This window comes from Oncorhynchus mykiss, chromosome 6 (assembly GCF_057628025.1).
Source record: "Oncorhynchus mykiss isolate SJ-2025 chromosome 6, ASM5762802v1, whole genome shotgun sequence".
In the NCBI taxonomy this organism is placed as follows: Eukaryota; Metazoa; Chordata; class Actinopteri; order Salmoniformes; family Salmonidae; genus Oncorhynchus; species Oncorhynchus mykiss.
The window spans coordinates 6,887,543-6,904,990 of NC_143027.1; the positions used below are offsets into that span (position 1 = coordinate 6,887,543).

At 41.0% G+C, this 17,448-nt stretch overlaps 2 protein-coding genes across 2 annotated transcripts; both read right to left on the reverse strand.

Moving 5' to 3' along the window:
- Nucleotides 1-2,630: 2,630 nt before the first annotated feature.
- On the reverse strand, nucleotides 2,631-6,823 carry LOC149982731 (uncharacterized). Its single transcript, XM_090239242.1, has 4 exons — nucleotides 5,836-6,823; nucleotides 3,766-4,845; nucleotides 2,900-3,181; nucleotides 2,631-2,863 (listed from the first exon to the last, which is right to left on the reverse strand). Exons 1-4 carry the CDS (start codon nucleotides 6,821-6,823, stop codon nucleotides 2,631-2,633), a joined length of 2,583 nt encoding a protein of 860 aa, XP_090095368.1.
- LOC149982732 (uncharacterized) lies at nucleotides 5,961-8,121 on the reverse strand. Its single transcript, XM_090236908.1, has one exon. It carries the CDS (start codon nucleotides 8,107-8,109, stop codon nucleotides 7,438-7,440), a length of 672 nt encoding a protein of 223 aa, XP_090093034.1. The 5' UTR covers nucleotides 8,110-8,121; the 3' UTR covers nucleotides 5,961-7,437.
- Nucleotides 8,122-17,448: the final 9,327 nt, after the last annotated feature.

Below are 17,448 nucleotides of genomic sequence, written 5' to 3' on the forward strand. Positions count from 1 at the left end.
TGGTGGTGGTGTGGGGGACCTCGGCTTTTTGACAGACCTCCCAATAAGGCTACGGGTACTTGTGCGCTTGTAACACTTCTACTGCCTATCTCTGTTTACCCTATAGGTGTGGGTGATTTGGTGACCCGGATACAGGCTGTGGACCCACAGTTTCTGCCTACCAGAACCAAGCGGGAAGCAGCCCTGACTGTTGGGGATCCCACGTATATTGATGCTATAGGTGTTCCTAGTGGGGTCCCTGATGAGTACAAGCTGGTGGACCAGGTCGCCGCAGGTTTTGAATCATCTCTCTGCTGGTGGTGCACTGTGAATAAAAATGTTGACCGCATTAACTATATACATTTCAATGTCCAAAAATTAGGGAACTGGACTCAACAAGGTTTTGAGGCCGTACATGGTCAACTGGCGGCTACCTCCCTTATGGCTTTTCAAAATCGCATTGCCGTTGACATGTTGCTGGCTGAGAAGGGTGGGATATGTTTTATGTTTGGGGAGCAATGTTGCACATTTATCCCCAATAACACAGCCTCTGATGGCAGTCTCACTGTTGCGTTAGAAGGACTACGTACCCTGAATGGTAAAATGAAATCCCACTCTGGGGTTGATACCAGCACGTGGGACTCCTGGATGGATGCATTTGGTAAATATAAGGTCCTGGTCTCTTCTATTCTGGTCTCTATCTCTGTGTTTGTTGCAATATTAACCCTCTGTGGCTGTTGTTGCATCCCATGTGCCCGCTCCCTGTTTTCTCGAGTCATTACTTCTGCTATTGCACCAAATAATGACCCTGCACTGATGTTCCCCCTCCTACAACAGGAGGATCCTCTGGTGGAGTTTGAAACATGCACATATGAGTAATTTTCACGTCTCTTTGGAGACGTGAAGAGGGGGACTACAAATTTCCTAAAATGTCCTATTCTATTTTTCTTACTTTTAGTTTTTGTCACGTCTAATAGACGTGAAGAGGGGGTGTTGTAATAACATATTAAAACATGTAATGACGCATTCACGGACTGTTGTTAAACACACTGATAACCCATGAATATACACTGCTCCAAACCCTTTGGGATGGGCGACAAAGACAAAGAACTCTGTCAAGAACCAATGGGATACTGACAACAGGCTGGAGAGGACTGTCTATCACCTACGAACAACCAACCAGGAGCCAGGACTACTAGAATCTACCTACGTCATTTCAATGTATAAATGTACTGCCCAAATATGTGTTACGCCCTCTTTTTCCGAAAGCTCCCTAAGAGTGGACGATAGGAGCCGTGCTGCACGTTTGCCAGATATCACTATGCTTGATTAAAAGGCCTCGAATATACCGTATCCGCCTTGTCCAGAGTCTCATCTTGGTCTTGTTTCTCCTATAACTAATCATTGACACCTGTCACATGGGGATCTATGGTTGATTCTAGATGAAATAGTCAACTCTGTTACAGTCAACCCTGTCACTTTATTTGGCACTTAATAGGCACTTACTATAGTATGTATTTGTTACTTTGAGATGGGAAACATGTTTTATATTAAGTTGAACATGTGCTCTTTATGACAGAATGTTAGAATTAGGTGAAATATAAAGTTACACTCCCCAAAAGGTACTCAATTGGTGGAATGACCCGAGTACTGAACTGGAGGTGGGAGAGCTAACGATGCGTCTACTGTTGCTCTCTCCTCAGATTCTTAGAGAAGCTATTTCAATCTGATATTTCTCCTATGGTCTAAAATAGATGTGTATAGAGGACTCCTCTCTAATATAACATGTCACACATTGTATCAAACTGATGGAATGTTAGGTGTCTCATTGAAAGTCTAACATCTACCATGACTACTGGATGTTTCAATTCTAATAAATAACAAAACAATCCACACCGTAACAACAATATTGCTTTTTTACTAAATGCTTTTATTAAAGAATAAAACTTTGCTAACAAAAATGACATCATCAAACATCACTGGCCTGACTTGAGCAGCTCTGCCCGGGGATGGAGCCAGCAACTTAGCTGCTACCGGTCCGGTCCAGGCTACCTGCAGACCTCCTCCCAGACCTCCTTTTCAGCACCTCCCCTTAACAGGAGAGGTGGTGGAAATGATCAGAGTTGCATTCAACTTGAATAAAGATGAGAAACTCTGGTCTGTGGAGCCACTGGTCTGAGGGGAGGACTTCTGTTGAAACCATTTCCATTTTTGGGATATTTTCTAGGACTGTAGAGGTGGTAAGCAGAGATGAATTTAACTAGGATACAGATGAGAGTCTCTGTTCTTGGGAGGAGGGTCACTGACCTTCGATGGTTTGTTGCCTGATAAAGAGGATACTTGCTGGCTTGAGGAGACTATAATGTTTTGAGGAGGAAATGTGGCTCGATGACTTAAAGAGGAGGAGGAATTATTGGGCGACACTTTTAATTACCAACGTAACCTCAGTGGAACTGTGGCTTCATCGAGTTCCAGCTCTAGGCAGACAGCACGTCAGGAAGGCTGTAAGACATCACAGAGACAGGTAAGTATCTATATATTTACATGTGTGATGCATGTACACTAAACCCTCACATTTGGATAATGTCACTTTTTAAAGTGATGACATGTATATTAACAGTGTAAAACATGAATAGATGTTTAAACATTCTTTACCTCATCTTAATTTTCTTCCAGATGCTTGGCTTTTTCTTTGTCTTGGATATTCGCTCTGATGTTTCAGCCTCTTCTGGAGCTTCTAGCTGCTGGCTGTCTGGCCCCCCCTGATGGTTCTCTGGCCCCTCCTGCTGGTTCTCTGAACTCCCCTCCTGATGCTCTGCCCATGCCTGTTGCCTCCTTGGCCTTTCCTGGTGGCCATCAGCAGATCCAGTGGGCTCTTGGCTTACTTGTTGGCCTGTGGCCCAGCAGGGCAACTCCTGACCGTGGTTGTAATCGTGGCTGTGTTGGGTGGTTAGACACCGGTTGTTGATTTGAGCATCAGCCTCCAGATTCATCTGCTCCAGGTAGTTTTCCTTCATCCTCTCCCTCTCCTCCTTCAGTTGTTGATGAGTCTGTTTTTTAAGCAGGGACCGCTCTCTCCACTGCTTATTGAAATCCTCCATCTTCTTCCTTCTCTCCTCAGCCTTCAGCAGCTCCTTCCTCTTCTCCCTCTCTCTCTCTGCCCGGGTCATGGTGGATGTTAGCCTTGTGTGTCCAGGGATGGCTGGGAGGGGAGAAGAAGTAGAGTTTACATTCAACTTAGTGGATCTGGTATCAACTTAAATGTAATGGACACAGGGAATGAAGAATAGAAAACACAATTGGATCTCAATGATTCTTTACTCTTTTCAGTTGAGCAAGGCATGGAATTTGTCAATAAAGTGCCATAATTCCCATCCCGAATTGACCTGGCCCTAAGTTGAACATGAGTCCAGAATGGCACCTATTCTTTGTATAGTGCCAGGGCATATGTGATCGCTTAGCGCCGCATGGCCACTAGTAGCCCCCGGATCCCCCCAAAACACGTTTTTGTGTGTGTGTTTTTAGGAACTCTTTCTGGGTCTCTACTTAGTCTTGAGAGTTAGACTAGTAGATGACACAAGGTACCATTTAAAAACGTGGTTGTTATCAGCAGTATTTTTCTTGTTATGTCAGTCAGTCACTCAATGAGCCATGTCAGCTAACATATTCTTTGGACAGTAGTTTTATATTGAAACAATGATGCAACATGATGACTGGTGTGGAACAAATGTGTGTAGAGGAGACTAAAGAGGATAATGTCATAAGTAGAGGGAAAACAGGTCTTACCTATGTGGACGATCTTATGGCCCTCCTCAGCCTCTCTCTGATACGTTCTCTCTATCTTTCTGAGGTTCCTCTTCTCCCACTTCTTGTTTACCCAGCCCACAGCTCTCCTTCGGATACTTTTATCAGGTGAGAGCATGTCCTCCTTGTCATCTTCTTTTTCCTCCTCCTCTAAGTCACCCCTCTTGTACTCAAGGATCTCCCTTCTTTCCTCTTCCACCATCTCCTCTCTTTTTTTTGCCTGTATTATTTCTTCTCTCTCTCTGATTAAAGATAAAAGGCATTTAATGGCTTTCTTTCTCTCCTCCTCTCTCTCTTCCTCTCTCTGCCTCTCCTCCTCTCTTAGTCTCAACATTTCTTTCTGTCTAGCAATTTCAATCTCTCGTTTTTTATCCTGCTCCTCTTGTTGTCTTGCCCTCTCCTGTTTTCTTTCCATCTCCAGCCGTCTTTCCTCCTTCTCCCTCCTGATTTGTTGTCCTCTTTCTATGTGTTCTCGCTCCCCCTTCAACACTTCTAACCTCCTCTCTTTACGCCTATTGAAGACTTCCCGTGCTTTTGCTTTAACATTAACTACTACATGTTTCTTCATGCTTACTTCCTTTCCTCTCTCTTCTCTTTCCCTGTACTCTTCCTCTGCTTCCTTAATCACTTCCTGCTTTTCTTCCATCTCTCTCTCCTGTTCTATCTCCAGTTCATTCTGTCCCTCAATTTCCCCCAAAATATTTTTCTGCCCTTCCTTTCTTCTTCCTGCTTCCTCCCTTTCTCTCATAATCATCTTTTCTTTCTCCATCTCTTTCTGTTGCAGATCTTTTAATTCCATCTCTCTCTGATTGTCATTGTCTTTCTCCCTTTCTTTCTCCTTCTCCATTTGTTTCTGTCTCTCCTCTTGTTGTTGTCGTCTGTGTATCTCTTCTATCTCTCTCTGTCTCTTGTTCTCCCTCTCTCTTCCCTCCTTCTCCATGTCAATTTGCTTCTGTTTCCATATATTTTCTTCTTCTTGATCTCTCTCAAACATTATCTTTCTCTCCTCTTGTTGTTGTCGTCTTTCTTTCTCTCCCATCTCTCTCTGTCTCTCTTTCTCTTCGATCGCTCTCTGTCTCTCTTCTTCTCTTTCTTCCTCTTCCATCTCTATTTGCTTCTGTTGACATCTTTCTTCTTCATTCTCTCTTTCAATCTCTTTCTGTCTCTCTTCTTCTCTTCCGATATGTTTTTGTCTCTTTTCCATTATCTTTCTTTTGATCTCTCTCTGTCTCTCTTTCTCCTTCTCTTGTACTTCCTCTTCCATCTCTTTTTGCTTCTGTTTACATATTTCTTCATCATTCTCTCTTTTGATCTCTCTCTGTCTCTCTTCTTCTCTTTCTTCCTCTTCCATCTCTATTTGCTTCTGTTTAAATAGTTGTTCTTCATTCTCTCTTTCAATTTCTTTCTGTCTCACTTCTCTTTCCATGTTTTTCTGTCTCTTCTCCATTCTCTTTCTTTCAATCTCTCTCTGTCTCTCTTCTTCTCTTTCTTTCTCTTCCATCTCTATTTTCTTCTGTTTACATCTTTCTTCTTCATGCTCTCTTTCAATCTCTTTCTGTCTCTCTTCTTCTCTTTCGATATGTTTTTGTCTCCTTTCCATTATCTTTCTTTTGATCTCTCTCTGTCTCTCTTTCTCCCTCTCTCGTTCTTCCTCTTCCATCTCTATTTGCTTCTGTTTACATCTTTCTTCTTCGTGCTCTCTTTCAATCTCTCTCTGTCTCTCTTCTTCTCTTTCCATAATTTTCTGTCTCTTCTCCATTCTCTTCCTTTTGATCTCTCTCTGTCTCTCTTTCTCCCTCTCTCTTTCTTCCTCTTCCATCTCTATTTGCTTCTGTTTACATCTTTCTTCTTCAATCTCTCTCTGTCTCTCTTCTTCTCTTTCCATAATTTTCTGTCTCTTCTCCATTCTCTTCCTTTTGATCTCTCTCTGTCTCTCTTTCTCCCTTTCTCGTTCTTCCTCTTCCATCTCTATTTGCTTCTGTTTACATCTTTCTTCTTCAATCTCTCTTTCAATCTCTCTCTGTCTCTCTTCTTCTCTTTCCATAATTTTCTGTCTCTTCTCCATTCTCTTCCTTTTGATCTGTCTCTGTCTCTCTTTCTCCCTCTCTCTTTCTTCCTCTTCCATCTCTATGTGCTTCTGTTTGCGTCTCTCCTCTTCTTCTTCTCTCTCCATCTCCTTCTTCTTCTCATCTTCTTCTTGTCTCTGTTTTGGTATTTTCTCCATTCTCTTTCTTTCTACCTCTTTCTGTTTGTTGTGCTCACCCTCCATCTTCTCCTCCATGTCCATTTGGTTCTGTTTCCATTTATATTTGTCTGTTTCCATATTTTCTAATTCTATCTGCTGTTCCTTGATTTTCTTGAAGACTTCCTCCAATTCAGACGTATTTTTGTCATTGATGAGGGCTGTCTCCATCTCCATCTCTCTCTCCACTCTATTTTTCAACTCCTCTTCACTTCGTCTCCAATCATTTTCTCTCTCTCTGTCTCTATCAAATGTTCTCTCTGGTTCAGTCTCGTCTTTCAATCTAATCTCTTCTTTCATTCTCACAACCTCTCTGTCTAACACTAGTACATTTTGGTTAACCTGTTTCACTCTCTCATTCTGTCTTCTAAACGCTTCTTTCGCTCTTTCAAATTTGATTTTGTATTGAATCTCTTTTGTTGTCATATCTTCTTTCAGTCTCTCAACCTCTCTCTCCAACTCTTTTACCTTTTCGTTGACCAGTTTGACTTTCTCATTCTCTGCAATACGCATGTCTCTTTCTCTTTCAAATATGATTTCCTTCTCAATCTCTTTCAATCTCTCAATCTCTCGTTCTAACGCTTTTATCGTTTCTTCTGCCTGTTCCACTTTCTTCTTCATTTCTTGACTTTCCAATTCTGCTTTTCTCTTCCTTTCCATCTCCCTTTCTCTCTCTTTTTCCCTCTCTCTTTCCCTCTCTCTTCCTGTTTCAATAGGTTTGTTCTTCCAGGCCAGTCTTGGTCGCTGATCCTCCATGACTTTCTGCCATAGCCTCAATCTCTCAATCTCTTGCTTCATTTTAAAAGGTTAAATTAGTGATAATCTATTACCAAGACATACTTTCAAAGGATTTGCAGAGAATGATACACAGAAATACAACCTAGAGCTAGGTAATTGAATCAAACACTGGACAACATCAATAGCAGGGTCATTTTGATCAATTCATCTGGACAATTCATTGTCAATTAATGTATTATCATGGTTTGAAAAAATTATGAGACATTTTATGGAATCAATAATGTCCAAAATGTGTTCAAATACAAACACACAACCTTCTTGCCCATTCAGTTAGGGGTTTGAGAAATTCCTGTTACAATTTGTGTGATGTTACAACGATGTTGCCTCTGATGTTTATGCTTGTAGAAATTACTCCTACAAATGATGCTTCACTAATGCAGCTATTTACAACCTTCACAGATACAGTTATCAACAACAACAACAGTAATGACGTTAATAAGGAAGTGGATATTCAACCGGCAGAAGAAAGGCATAGGGGTTGAGATAAATGAAGGTTAGGTTCAGGACCTAGGGTTGGGTTAAGGTAAAGGTTAGGTATAGTTTCAGTGAGGTTAAGGTAAGGGTTAAGGAAAGGAATAAAAGTTAACACTGGGTTAGCGTACCGCTGTCTGCCACTATTCATTTTCAGCTGGGTAAATATACACTGCCTTATAACTAATAACAATGACATGTCTTACGTGGGCCAGTTGTAGGTCCACCATCAGTAGATCCAGCAGTTGTTTGAGTCTGTGGATCTCCTGCAGTTTTCTCTGGTGCTCCATTGCTTCTGTGGCTCTCTCTGCTTCCCTCTGTCTCGCTGCTTCCCTCTCTCTCTCTGCCTCCCTCTGTCTCTCTGCTTCTCTCTGTCTCTCTGCTTCTCTCTGTCTCTCTGCTTCTCTCTGTCTCTCTGCTTCTCTCTGTCTTTCTGCATCTCTCTGGCTCTCTGCCTCCCTCTGACTCTCTGCCTCCCTCTGGCTCTCTGCCTCCCTCTGGCTCTCTGCCTCCCTCAGTCTCAGGATCTCAGCCTTCCACTCTTCCATGATACCCCTTTCTACTCTACTTCTCCTCCTTTCATCTTTTAAAAGGGCTCGGAGATGGTCTGTCTCAAACTGTAATTGTTCAATGATCTTGTCCTTCTCCGTTGCACCATTCCTCTTCTTCTTTTCCTCCTCCCAGAGGCACACTTGGAGTCTGTCCATCTCCTTCTTCTGATTTCGGATTGTTCGATTCTTCCCCCTCAACTCAAGCATGTGGGCTTCCTTCTCTGTATAGGTCTTCTTCTCTTCTCTCGGGAAGTGAACCTCCATCTCTGCCTGCTTGTAGCTGGGAGCAAAGGAATGTCAACACATTATTTAGGAAGTGAACTCAGACAATTTACTACAATATTAAAATAATAATTCAACTTCTGCTCAATTTAACTGTCTTTAATAACACAAATCACACAACTGTGACTTACAGTACGTGAATGTGATGAGTTGACTGTCCATGATGGCCAGAGGTGGGTAATGTGTCACTCTGGTCCAGGGCGTTACGTACAGCTTGCAGACACTGAGCCTTCCTTCAGCAAGCCGCACATAATGCCCTGGACCAGAGCTAGGTTATGTGATGAATGACTTACAGACTGTTCCACATGATAGGAGGGGGTAAGAAGACAGTCCCAGTAGGAGACGGAGATCGTCCAGAAGAAGAAGAGGTGTCCATCTCCTCAGAGACTGCAGGAAAGGTCTACAAGTTTTATTTCTGGAAAATAAAGAGATGCCTTCATTTAGCAACAATCTGTGTTTCTATGTTTCTGTCACTAGATGATGCCATTGTACACAACATTTACTCACCAGGTCAGTGAATTCAGAAACAGTCTTCAGAGTTGAGTCCTCAAGCTCTAGCCTACAACCCATCATGCATCAGCACAACTAATATAATAATACCTCATCACAACTTCATAATCACAGTACACCTGGATTGTGTTCACAAAGTGTTTCAGGGTAGGAGTGCTGATCTAGGATCAGGTCGACCTCCTGTCCATCAAAACGTATTCAGTTTAATTTAAAAGACCTAACTGATTATTGATCAGCACTCCTTCTATGAGACTTTGTGAATATGAGCCTTTGTGAAAGAACCTTTCTGGCATATGCTGGCTAGACAGTACACAGACAATTCAGATAGTCCGACAGACAGAAAGAAGAGTAGATACAGATGGAGTGATTGATAGCAACAGAAATAACGAAGCGGATGGTTAATGTATTGTAAACTTTTGTAAATATTTGACTCACCTCAAATCACACGTGTCAAACCTCAGTTTTAGTGTTGAACCGAATAATATCCTCGGCATTAACTTTCTCTGGTCTGGAGCTGTATTGTTGCGTCATTTGGAACGCTTGAGCGTCATAATCCGTTCACCGCGCCTGCTTGATTGACAGCTAGGGGTTCTCCTGCGCATCAGTGTCCAAAGGTCGATAATGTTTAGCTACTCATAATTATGAAGACATTTATAACTATTTTCACTTGACTTTTATTTCGTGTATTTTTGCCAAAAGTTATTTGGAATTCTATGTTGTGTGATTTGTCTTTGTATGGGCCTAAAGTTCAATGAAATACAAACAGCAACCATAGCCTACAAACATTTCCCACACAAATACAAATGTGGGTGTTTAGTGAGAACACAAAATAATAACATTACAGCCATAACTGTACAAACAAACATACAATCACAACTCTCTCCCCACTATTTATTGTTTCTGCAGTGAGAATTCACCCCCTTTAGATAATGATGTTGTAATTTATCTACAGAAAAACGTTGTTCTGAGCTCAACAAGCAGTAGTAGCAGTTTGCAAATCATAGAGCCAGATGAATGGCTCTTTCACCGATGCAATTCGGTTCCCGAGGTTCAACAAAAAGATCCGTTCAAAAAGAGCCGTTCGTTCGTGAACGACACATCACCACACTGTAGTTCTCCACCATTTCGTATCGTGAGCTGGAGGAGCGTTCGTCCAACTTCTCATCCAAGTAAATGGCAGCGGCGCATCATCCATCCGATGAACTCCCAAGGGACTGGAAGGATAGTTCACGATGCAACAAGCGTTTGGGGAGGACATTCATTGTAACGCAATGACTGTTTTTAAATTCTTGAGGGACTCTTGCTCCAGGGGAAATCTCAGCAGTGATGTCTCTGCTGTGCGTCAGAGGTGGGATCTTTTCCTTCTTCACTATGCTTATTTTACTGTACATATCGGTCACATTAATGACATTGCACTCAGGAAAGTTGTCTGTAGGCTATTGGGGAGATGCGCATAGCCCGTTGAGTTGTCACGTTCCAGTCCAAACATGACCTGGGATGTGAGAAGGGAGCTATTCTATAACACATGTAGATGACATGTTGTCTTTATATGTAGATTATATTTTGGTTTTATATTTCATATTTGATTGATGATTAGGCCTATGACTTTTGATTCCACTTTGGCAACCTTGCACCATATTGTCCTCTCTTGCTATATCTTAAACTTTATGCCCTTGTGCAGATCTTCTCTATAAACATGACGCAATGACTGTTTTTAAATGGACTTTTCTGACCAACATCCCATTGACAGCCCGTCTGGCCAAAACATAAAACGGACTCTAACCTTAACCCTAACCCTAACCTTAACCCTAACATTAACCCTAACAATAACCAAACCCTTATGCCTTAAAGGTAATCTCATCATGGGTGTGATTCAGACTGTAGTTTCTCCCTGTGTGTCCAGTAAACCTCCTCTCATCATGGGTGGGATTCAGACTGTAGTTTCTCCCTGTATGTCCAGTAAACCTCCTCTCATCATGGGTGGGATTCAGACTGTAGTTTCTCCCTGTATGTCCAGTAAACCTCCTCTCATCATGGGTGGGATTCAGACTGTAGTTTCTCCCTGTATGTCCAGTAAACCTCCTCTCATCATGGGTGGGATTCAGACTGTAGTTTCTCCCTGTGTGTCCAGTAAACCTCCTCTCATCATGGGTGTGATTCAGCCTGAAGCTGGAGAGGCCAGTAGCAACCAGCCCGACCACTTTATTACTAGTTGGGGATGGATAGTATCTCTAGAGGTACAGTAGGGCATTTCCATGTAAAAGGATTGTCTATTAGGTATTTGTTGTGAAATGGTTAGATATTACTTGTTAGATAATACTGCACTGTCGGAACTAGAAGCACAAGCATTTCGCTACAGTCACAATAACATCTACTAACCATGTGTTGTGACGAGTAAAATTTGATTTGATTTAAGCACCAATTATAATGTTCATAAGAGCATGTGTAATTGGGTGTGAAATTAAATCTAAGAGTGTATATTTTTGGTAAATGTAATTCTAGAAACATTTTTCAACCAGTGAAGGCTTTGATTTCTGGGTCAACAGATGGAAAAGGGATCTTAGAAAAGATTAGCAGAAAAAGTCTTAAGAGGTCCAATATCAGAACTACATAAAAACAGAATCATGTTGACATAAAGACCCCTGACTACTAATATCAACACTTACATTTGGGTTTGGAGAAATCGTTTTGGTAATATTGTCTTGTGCCTTGTAATTCTGTTACCAAAACCCCACATAACTTCAAGATATTTTCACATTTGTCTTTGTGAGGAGGGGGGATAATGAAAGTTCACAGAAGTAACAAGTAGTGGTGGAGCTAATAATTAGTTCTAGTGATTTTTCTGATGTGTATTTTGTTTGTGAATTATTAAGTGATTACAACTCATAATTCCGTTGCCAAATTGGTCGCTGCATCAAAACCAAGTATCCATTACAACTCTATTGTTGCATTACATCTCCACATTTCATATTCCAGTATCAAAAAAATAAAAGGTCTGAGGTTAAAATACTATCACCACACATCTACACATTGACATTATATATAACTCACTGTACTATCAGTGTCAATTTGGAAAAAGCTATACATTACTGGAGACCTGTGCTAAACGGTGATACAACCATTATATTATAAACCACTAACATGTAAGCTGATGTTGACTGAAATCAACTAACCTAGAGCTAGCTAGCGCTTAGCCACGCTAAATATGGTTAGCATCAAGCTAGAGAACTGTTAAATGCTATTTTTGTAGAAATATCAACACATTTTATCGAGACATCACATATTTACATATATTACCTGAACTAAACTGAGTCTTTGATAGAAAATAAAACAAATAGGATCTAAAACTTTGTTGAAACAAAGTACAGAAAGTTCAGACGCCATCTTGTTCCCTTCTCTTACATGTAAACCATTAGCAACCTAGCCAACCTCCATTACTTACAATGGGGAAATACCAACCGGTTTATCACTCTGTTAAAACTCCCTTCAATTGCCTTCAAATGTGACCAAACTCATGGACTATGTAGTTAACCATGTTACCTCAATGTACTGATAGTCATATTGGACTTTTGCACATTTCGTAACTGAATTAATAGGGTAAAATGATGAGACGGAGAAATGTTATTAGTTTTCAGTAGTAGGCATTCTCCAAGATTGAAGAAGAAACCTCTAAGACCTCACGATCTCACTAACGCCCCCCATTGACGTCACAGCTCCCCCTAGCAGCAGTAATCATATACATTACTTTAAATGAAAATACCTGGGAGGCCTAGAAAATGATACAAGGGATGGATCCATCAGATAACAAATGAAGTAAAACATAAAGAATATGACCGTACATATTTGTGTGTGGCACATATACACATGGCATATGCTTGGGTGCCACCTTGACATCTCTGATCTGCTTGCCTCAGTGGTGGAAAAAGTACTCAATTGTCATACTTGAGTAAAAGTAAAGATACCTTAATAGAAAATGACCCAAGTAAAAGTGAGAGTCACCCAGTGAAATACTACTTGAGTAAAAGTAAAGATACCTTAATAGAAAATGACCCAAGTAAAAGTGAGAGTCCCCCAGTGAAATACTACTTGAGTAAAAGTCTAAAAGTATTTCATTTTAAATATACTGAAGTATCAAAAGTAAAAGTACATTTAAAAATCCTTATATTAATCAAACCAGACGGTACAATTTTCTTTTTTTAAAATGTATTTGCTGATAGCCAGAGGCACACTCCAACACTCAGATATAATTTACAAACGAAGCTTCTGTGTTTAGTGAGTCCGCCAGATCAGAGGCAGTGCTAAAAGTGTTTCATATTATTTCAGATCATCTTAACTCCCCACCACCAATGAACCATTTATTTTATTACAGAAAACCACTGAACCACCACTGCAATATAGACCTACACTAAGAACAAGGTGCTTTCTACAACCTAAAAGGATTATTCCGCTGTCCCCATAGGAGAACCCTTTTTGGTTCCAGGTAGAACCCCTTCTGTGCCGAGGTAGAACACTTTTGGGCACCATTCCACAGAGTGTTCTACCTGGAACCAAAAAGGATGTTCCTTCGGTGACAGCCAAGAACCCTGTTGGAACCCCTTTTTAGAAGAGTGTCCTCAACAAGTTCAACCTGTTAAGTTTACACCATTTCATTCTGTCCTCAAACTGCTGATTGGTATTCAAGATAACATGCAACATAGCACCACCACCGTTGAAGGTTTTCATCAACCTCTTAAATAGCAGTGTTCCAAGATCCTCCACCAGGGGTGACTGTAGTATCCTCAAACGGACAGAAAGGAGACACAAGAGGCCCCCACACTCATTTTAGATCCCAAGGGGTCTTTATTTTCATACTGGATGTTCTCAACCTCATCACTATCTCCTTTGTCATCTTCCATTCATGGCATTTCAACATTAAAACAGAGGGGCACATCACACTCATGTCTTTTTTTGGAACTCAAACCACACACACACACACACACACTATTATAGCATCTTGTTTACATTTCTCACATTGTAGGCGTCCAGCTGAGGCCCTGGATGGACCATCTTGCAATGAGATGGGCACAGGGGTATGTACAGTTGATGACGGGAGTTTACACACACCTTAGCCAAATACATTTAAACAGAGTTTTTCACAATTCCTGACATTTCATCCAAGTAAAGATTTCCCTGTCTTAGGTCAGTTAAGATCTTTCTTTTAAGAATGTGAATTGTCAGAATAATAGGACAGAGAATGATTTATTTCAGCTTTTATTTCTTTCATCACATTCCTAGTGGGTCATAAGTTTAAATACACTCAATTAGTATTTGGTAGCATTCCCTTTAAATTGTTTAACTTGGGTCAAACGTTTCGGGTAGCCTTCCACAAGCTTCCCGCAATAAATTTGGTGAATTTTAGAACAATGTTTGTTTCATCAGACCAGAGGACATTTCTCCAAAAAGTACGATCTTTGTCTACATGTGCAGTTGCAAACCGTTGTCTGGCTTTTCTATGGTGGTTTTGGAGCAGTGGCTTCTTCCTTGCTGAGGGCCTTTCAGGTTATCTCGACTCGTTTTACTGTGGATAAAGATATTGTTGTACCTGGTTCCTCCAGCTACTTCACAAGGTCCTTTGCTGTTGTTCTGGGATTGATTTGCACTTTTTGCACCAAAGTACGTTCATCTCTAGGAGACAGAGCACGTCTCCTTCCTGAGCGGTATGACAGCTGCGTGGTGCCATGGTGTTTATACTTGTGTACTATTGTTTGTACAGATGATTGTGGTACCTTCAGGCGTTTGGAACTTGCTCCCAAGGATGAACCAGACTTGTGGAGGTCTACAATTTTTTTCTGAGGTCTTGGCTGATTTAATTTGATTTTCCCATGACGTCAAGCAAAGAGGCACTGAGTTTTAAGGTAGGCCTTGAAATACATCCACAGGTACACATCCAATTGCCTCAAATTATGTCAATTAGCCTATCGGAAGCTTCTAAAGCCATGACATCTTTTTCTGGAATTTTCCAAGCTGTCTAAATACACATTCAACTTAGTTTATGTAAACTTCTGACCCACTGAAATTGTGAAACAGTTAATCATAAGTGAAATAATTTTTAGGGAAAAATAACTTGTTTCATGCACAAAGTAGATGTCCTAAACGACTTGCCAAACCTATAGTTTGTTAACAAGAAATGTGTGGAGTGGTTGAAAAATTTGTTTTAATGACTCCAACCTAAGTGTATGTAAACTTGCGACTTCAACTGTATGTCCAGTCCTTTCTAGTGTGGCGGCAAATGAGTTGAACAGGAGAAGAGGATGAGGTTGGTGGTGGAGGAAGAGCAGTGGGGGTGGTGGGTAGAACAACTGTAGTGACGTTGATTGGTTGTTCTGGCTCATCACTTGTTGACTAAAAGAAAGAAAGATTTAGACATTTGTTGGACATTGCCATAGTTCAACAGCTGAAAAGCCTTCATTAACATACTCCCAGAGATAGAAAGACATCCAGTATTCAATGAATGAAGGAGGTGTGGTGGTGGTAGGGATGGTAGGTGTGATAGGTGTGGGGATGGTAGCGATGGTAGGTGTAATGGTAAGTGGAGTGGTTGTAGGTGTGGTGATGGTAGGTGTGGTGACGGTAGGTATGGGAGGTGTGATTATGGTAGATGTGATGATGGTAGGTGAGGTGATGGTAAGTGTAGTGATGGTAGGTGTGGTGATTGTAGGTGTGGTGACGGTAGGTGTTGTGAAGGTAGGTATGGTAGGTGTGGTTATGGTAGATGTGATGATGGTAGGTGTGGTGAAGTAATTATGGTATGGTTTTTGTGGTGAGATAGGTGTGGTGATGGTAGGTGTATGGATGGTAGGTATGGTGGGTGTGGTGATGGTAGGTGTAATGGTAGGTATGGTGATGGTAAGGGTATTTATGTTAGGTGTGATAGTTTTGGTAGGTAGGTAGGTTTGGTGATGGTACATGAGGTAGCTGTGGTTATGGTAGGTGTGGTGATGGTAGGTGGGGTGATGGATGGTTTGGTGAAGGTAGGTATGGTAGGTGTGTTAGGTTTTGTGATGTAGGTGTGAGAGAAGTGGTGATGGTAGGTAAGTTTGGTAGGTTTGGTGATGATAGATATGGTAGGTATGGTGATTATAGGTGTGGTAGTTTGGGTAGGTAGTTGTGGTAGGTGTGGTGGGTAGGTGTGGTGATGGTCAGTTTGATGATAATAGATGTGATAGTTGTAGTATTGGTGGATTGTAGATGTGTTAATGTTAGGTGTGATAGTTGTGGTAGGTCGATGTGGTAGTTGTGGTAGGTAGGTTTGGTAGTTGTGTTTGGTAGGTGTGGCAGTTTTGGTAGTTGTGGTACATATGTGTGGTGGTTGTGTTAGGTAGGTTTGGTGATGGTAGGTTTTGTAGTTGTGGTGATGATAGGTGTGGCAGTTGTGTTAGTTTTGGTAGGTTGGTGTGGTGGTTGTGGTACATAGGGGTGGTAGTTGTGGTAGGTAGATGTGGTAGTTGGGATAAGTAGGTGTGGTAGTTGTGGTAGGTAGCTGTGGTAGTTGTGGTGATTAGGGTTGGGAGGTATCCATATTTTCATATTGTCATACCATCCTTCTCTCATACCGAGATTTACAGTATTACCGGCATAGCACATGAGGGGGTGCTAAAAACACAAGAAAAACCTATTGCCCTCTATTTCCTGAATGCTAACAAATTAGCACAAACTGATAGTAAATTCCCAAAGACACTGTTAGCTAAATGCTAACAACTGAAAACGAACAAACTAATTGCAAAGCAGTGGAGGCTGCTGAGGGGAAGACAGCTCATAATAATGTCTGGAATGAAGTCAATTGAGTGGTATCAAACACATGGAAACATCTTTAATGTGGTTGATACCACTCCATTGACTCCATTCCAACCATTATTATGAGCCGTCGTCTCCTCAGCAGCTTCCACTGTTGCAAAGAAAGGCAAATCCAGCTCATAAAGTGATGTAAGGGATAATCAACGAGGGACTATGAGTTCTATGGTAAATAATGAACACTGTGGAACTGACCTTACATGGACTTGCATTATTTTCCAGAGAACCATAAAGCCCTGAGTTGATTATCCCTTTTATACCATGGCTATAATTTAACACATTTGCCGGTAGAAATGTGTTCAACATCCATTGAAGTAGCTAGCAAGTTTACTAGATAGCAACAGTAGTTGCCTTGGTAACAAACCAACATACTTGCTAGTTTAGATAACCAAACCATCAGTCCTAGCTTGCTATTATGAAAACCTAATTCAACAACACCAATAATGTTTTCAATTTGACTTCATTTGTAATGTCCAAAAGTCCAAACGTAATTACCGTGGATTGGAGGGAAGATGTCTGTGAACCAATATCAGTTTGTTGTATTCATAAACGTGGAAGCTACTGAAGTTTTAGGGAAGCATTTTTCAGGTAAAGTCCATTCAAATTCATTAAAAATACAAAAAGTTATTTATATTTATTAGTGGGATGAGGTTCCTGAACCAATGATAGTTGTTTGTATTCATTAAAGTAATATGGGGTGGAAGCTATTGGCGTTTTAAGAAAGTATCTTTACTGTAAAGTCAATTTAAGTTGGTAGAATATCACCAAAGTCAAGAAATACAAAAGTAATTGCTATTGATTACAGGGATGACGTCCCTGAACCAATCACAGTCATGAATGTCACATGGGTTGGAATCTATTGACATGTTAAAGTATTATTCATGCAAATGTAATGAATGTTTGTCAAAAAGTATCCAAAGCCAACAAATACAAACACAAATTGCTGTTGATTGGAGGGATGACGTCCCTCAACCAATAACA

What these genes read in the sequence shown, in the direction of transcription:
- LOC149982732 (XM_090236908.1), bottom strand. Translation starts at nt 8,109, where the DNA reads ATGGAGGTTCACTTCCCGAGAGAAGAGAAGAAGACCTATACAGAGAAG.
- LOC149982731 (XM_090239242.1), bottom strand. Translation starts at nt 6,823, where the DNA reads ATGAAGCAAGAGATTGAGAGATTGAGGCTATGGCAGAAAGTCATGGAG. An exon ending in CCATAAGATCGTCCACATAG is followed by an intron (nt 3,182 to 3,765) that starts GTAAGACCTGTT and finishes CTCCCCTCCCAG; the next exon opens with CCATCCCTGGACACACAAGG. An exon ending in CAGCCACGATTACAACCACG is followed by an intron (nt 2,864 to 2,899) that starts GTCAGGAGTTGC and finishes CAGGCCAACAAG; the next exon opens with TAAGCCAAGAGCCCACTGGA.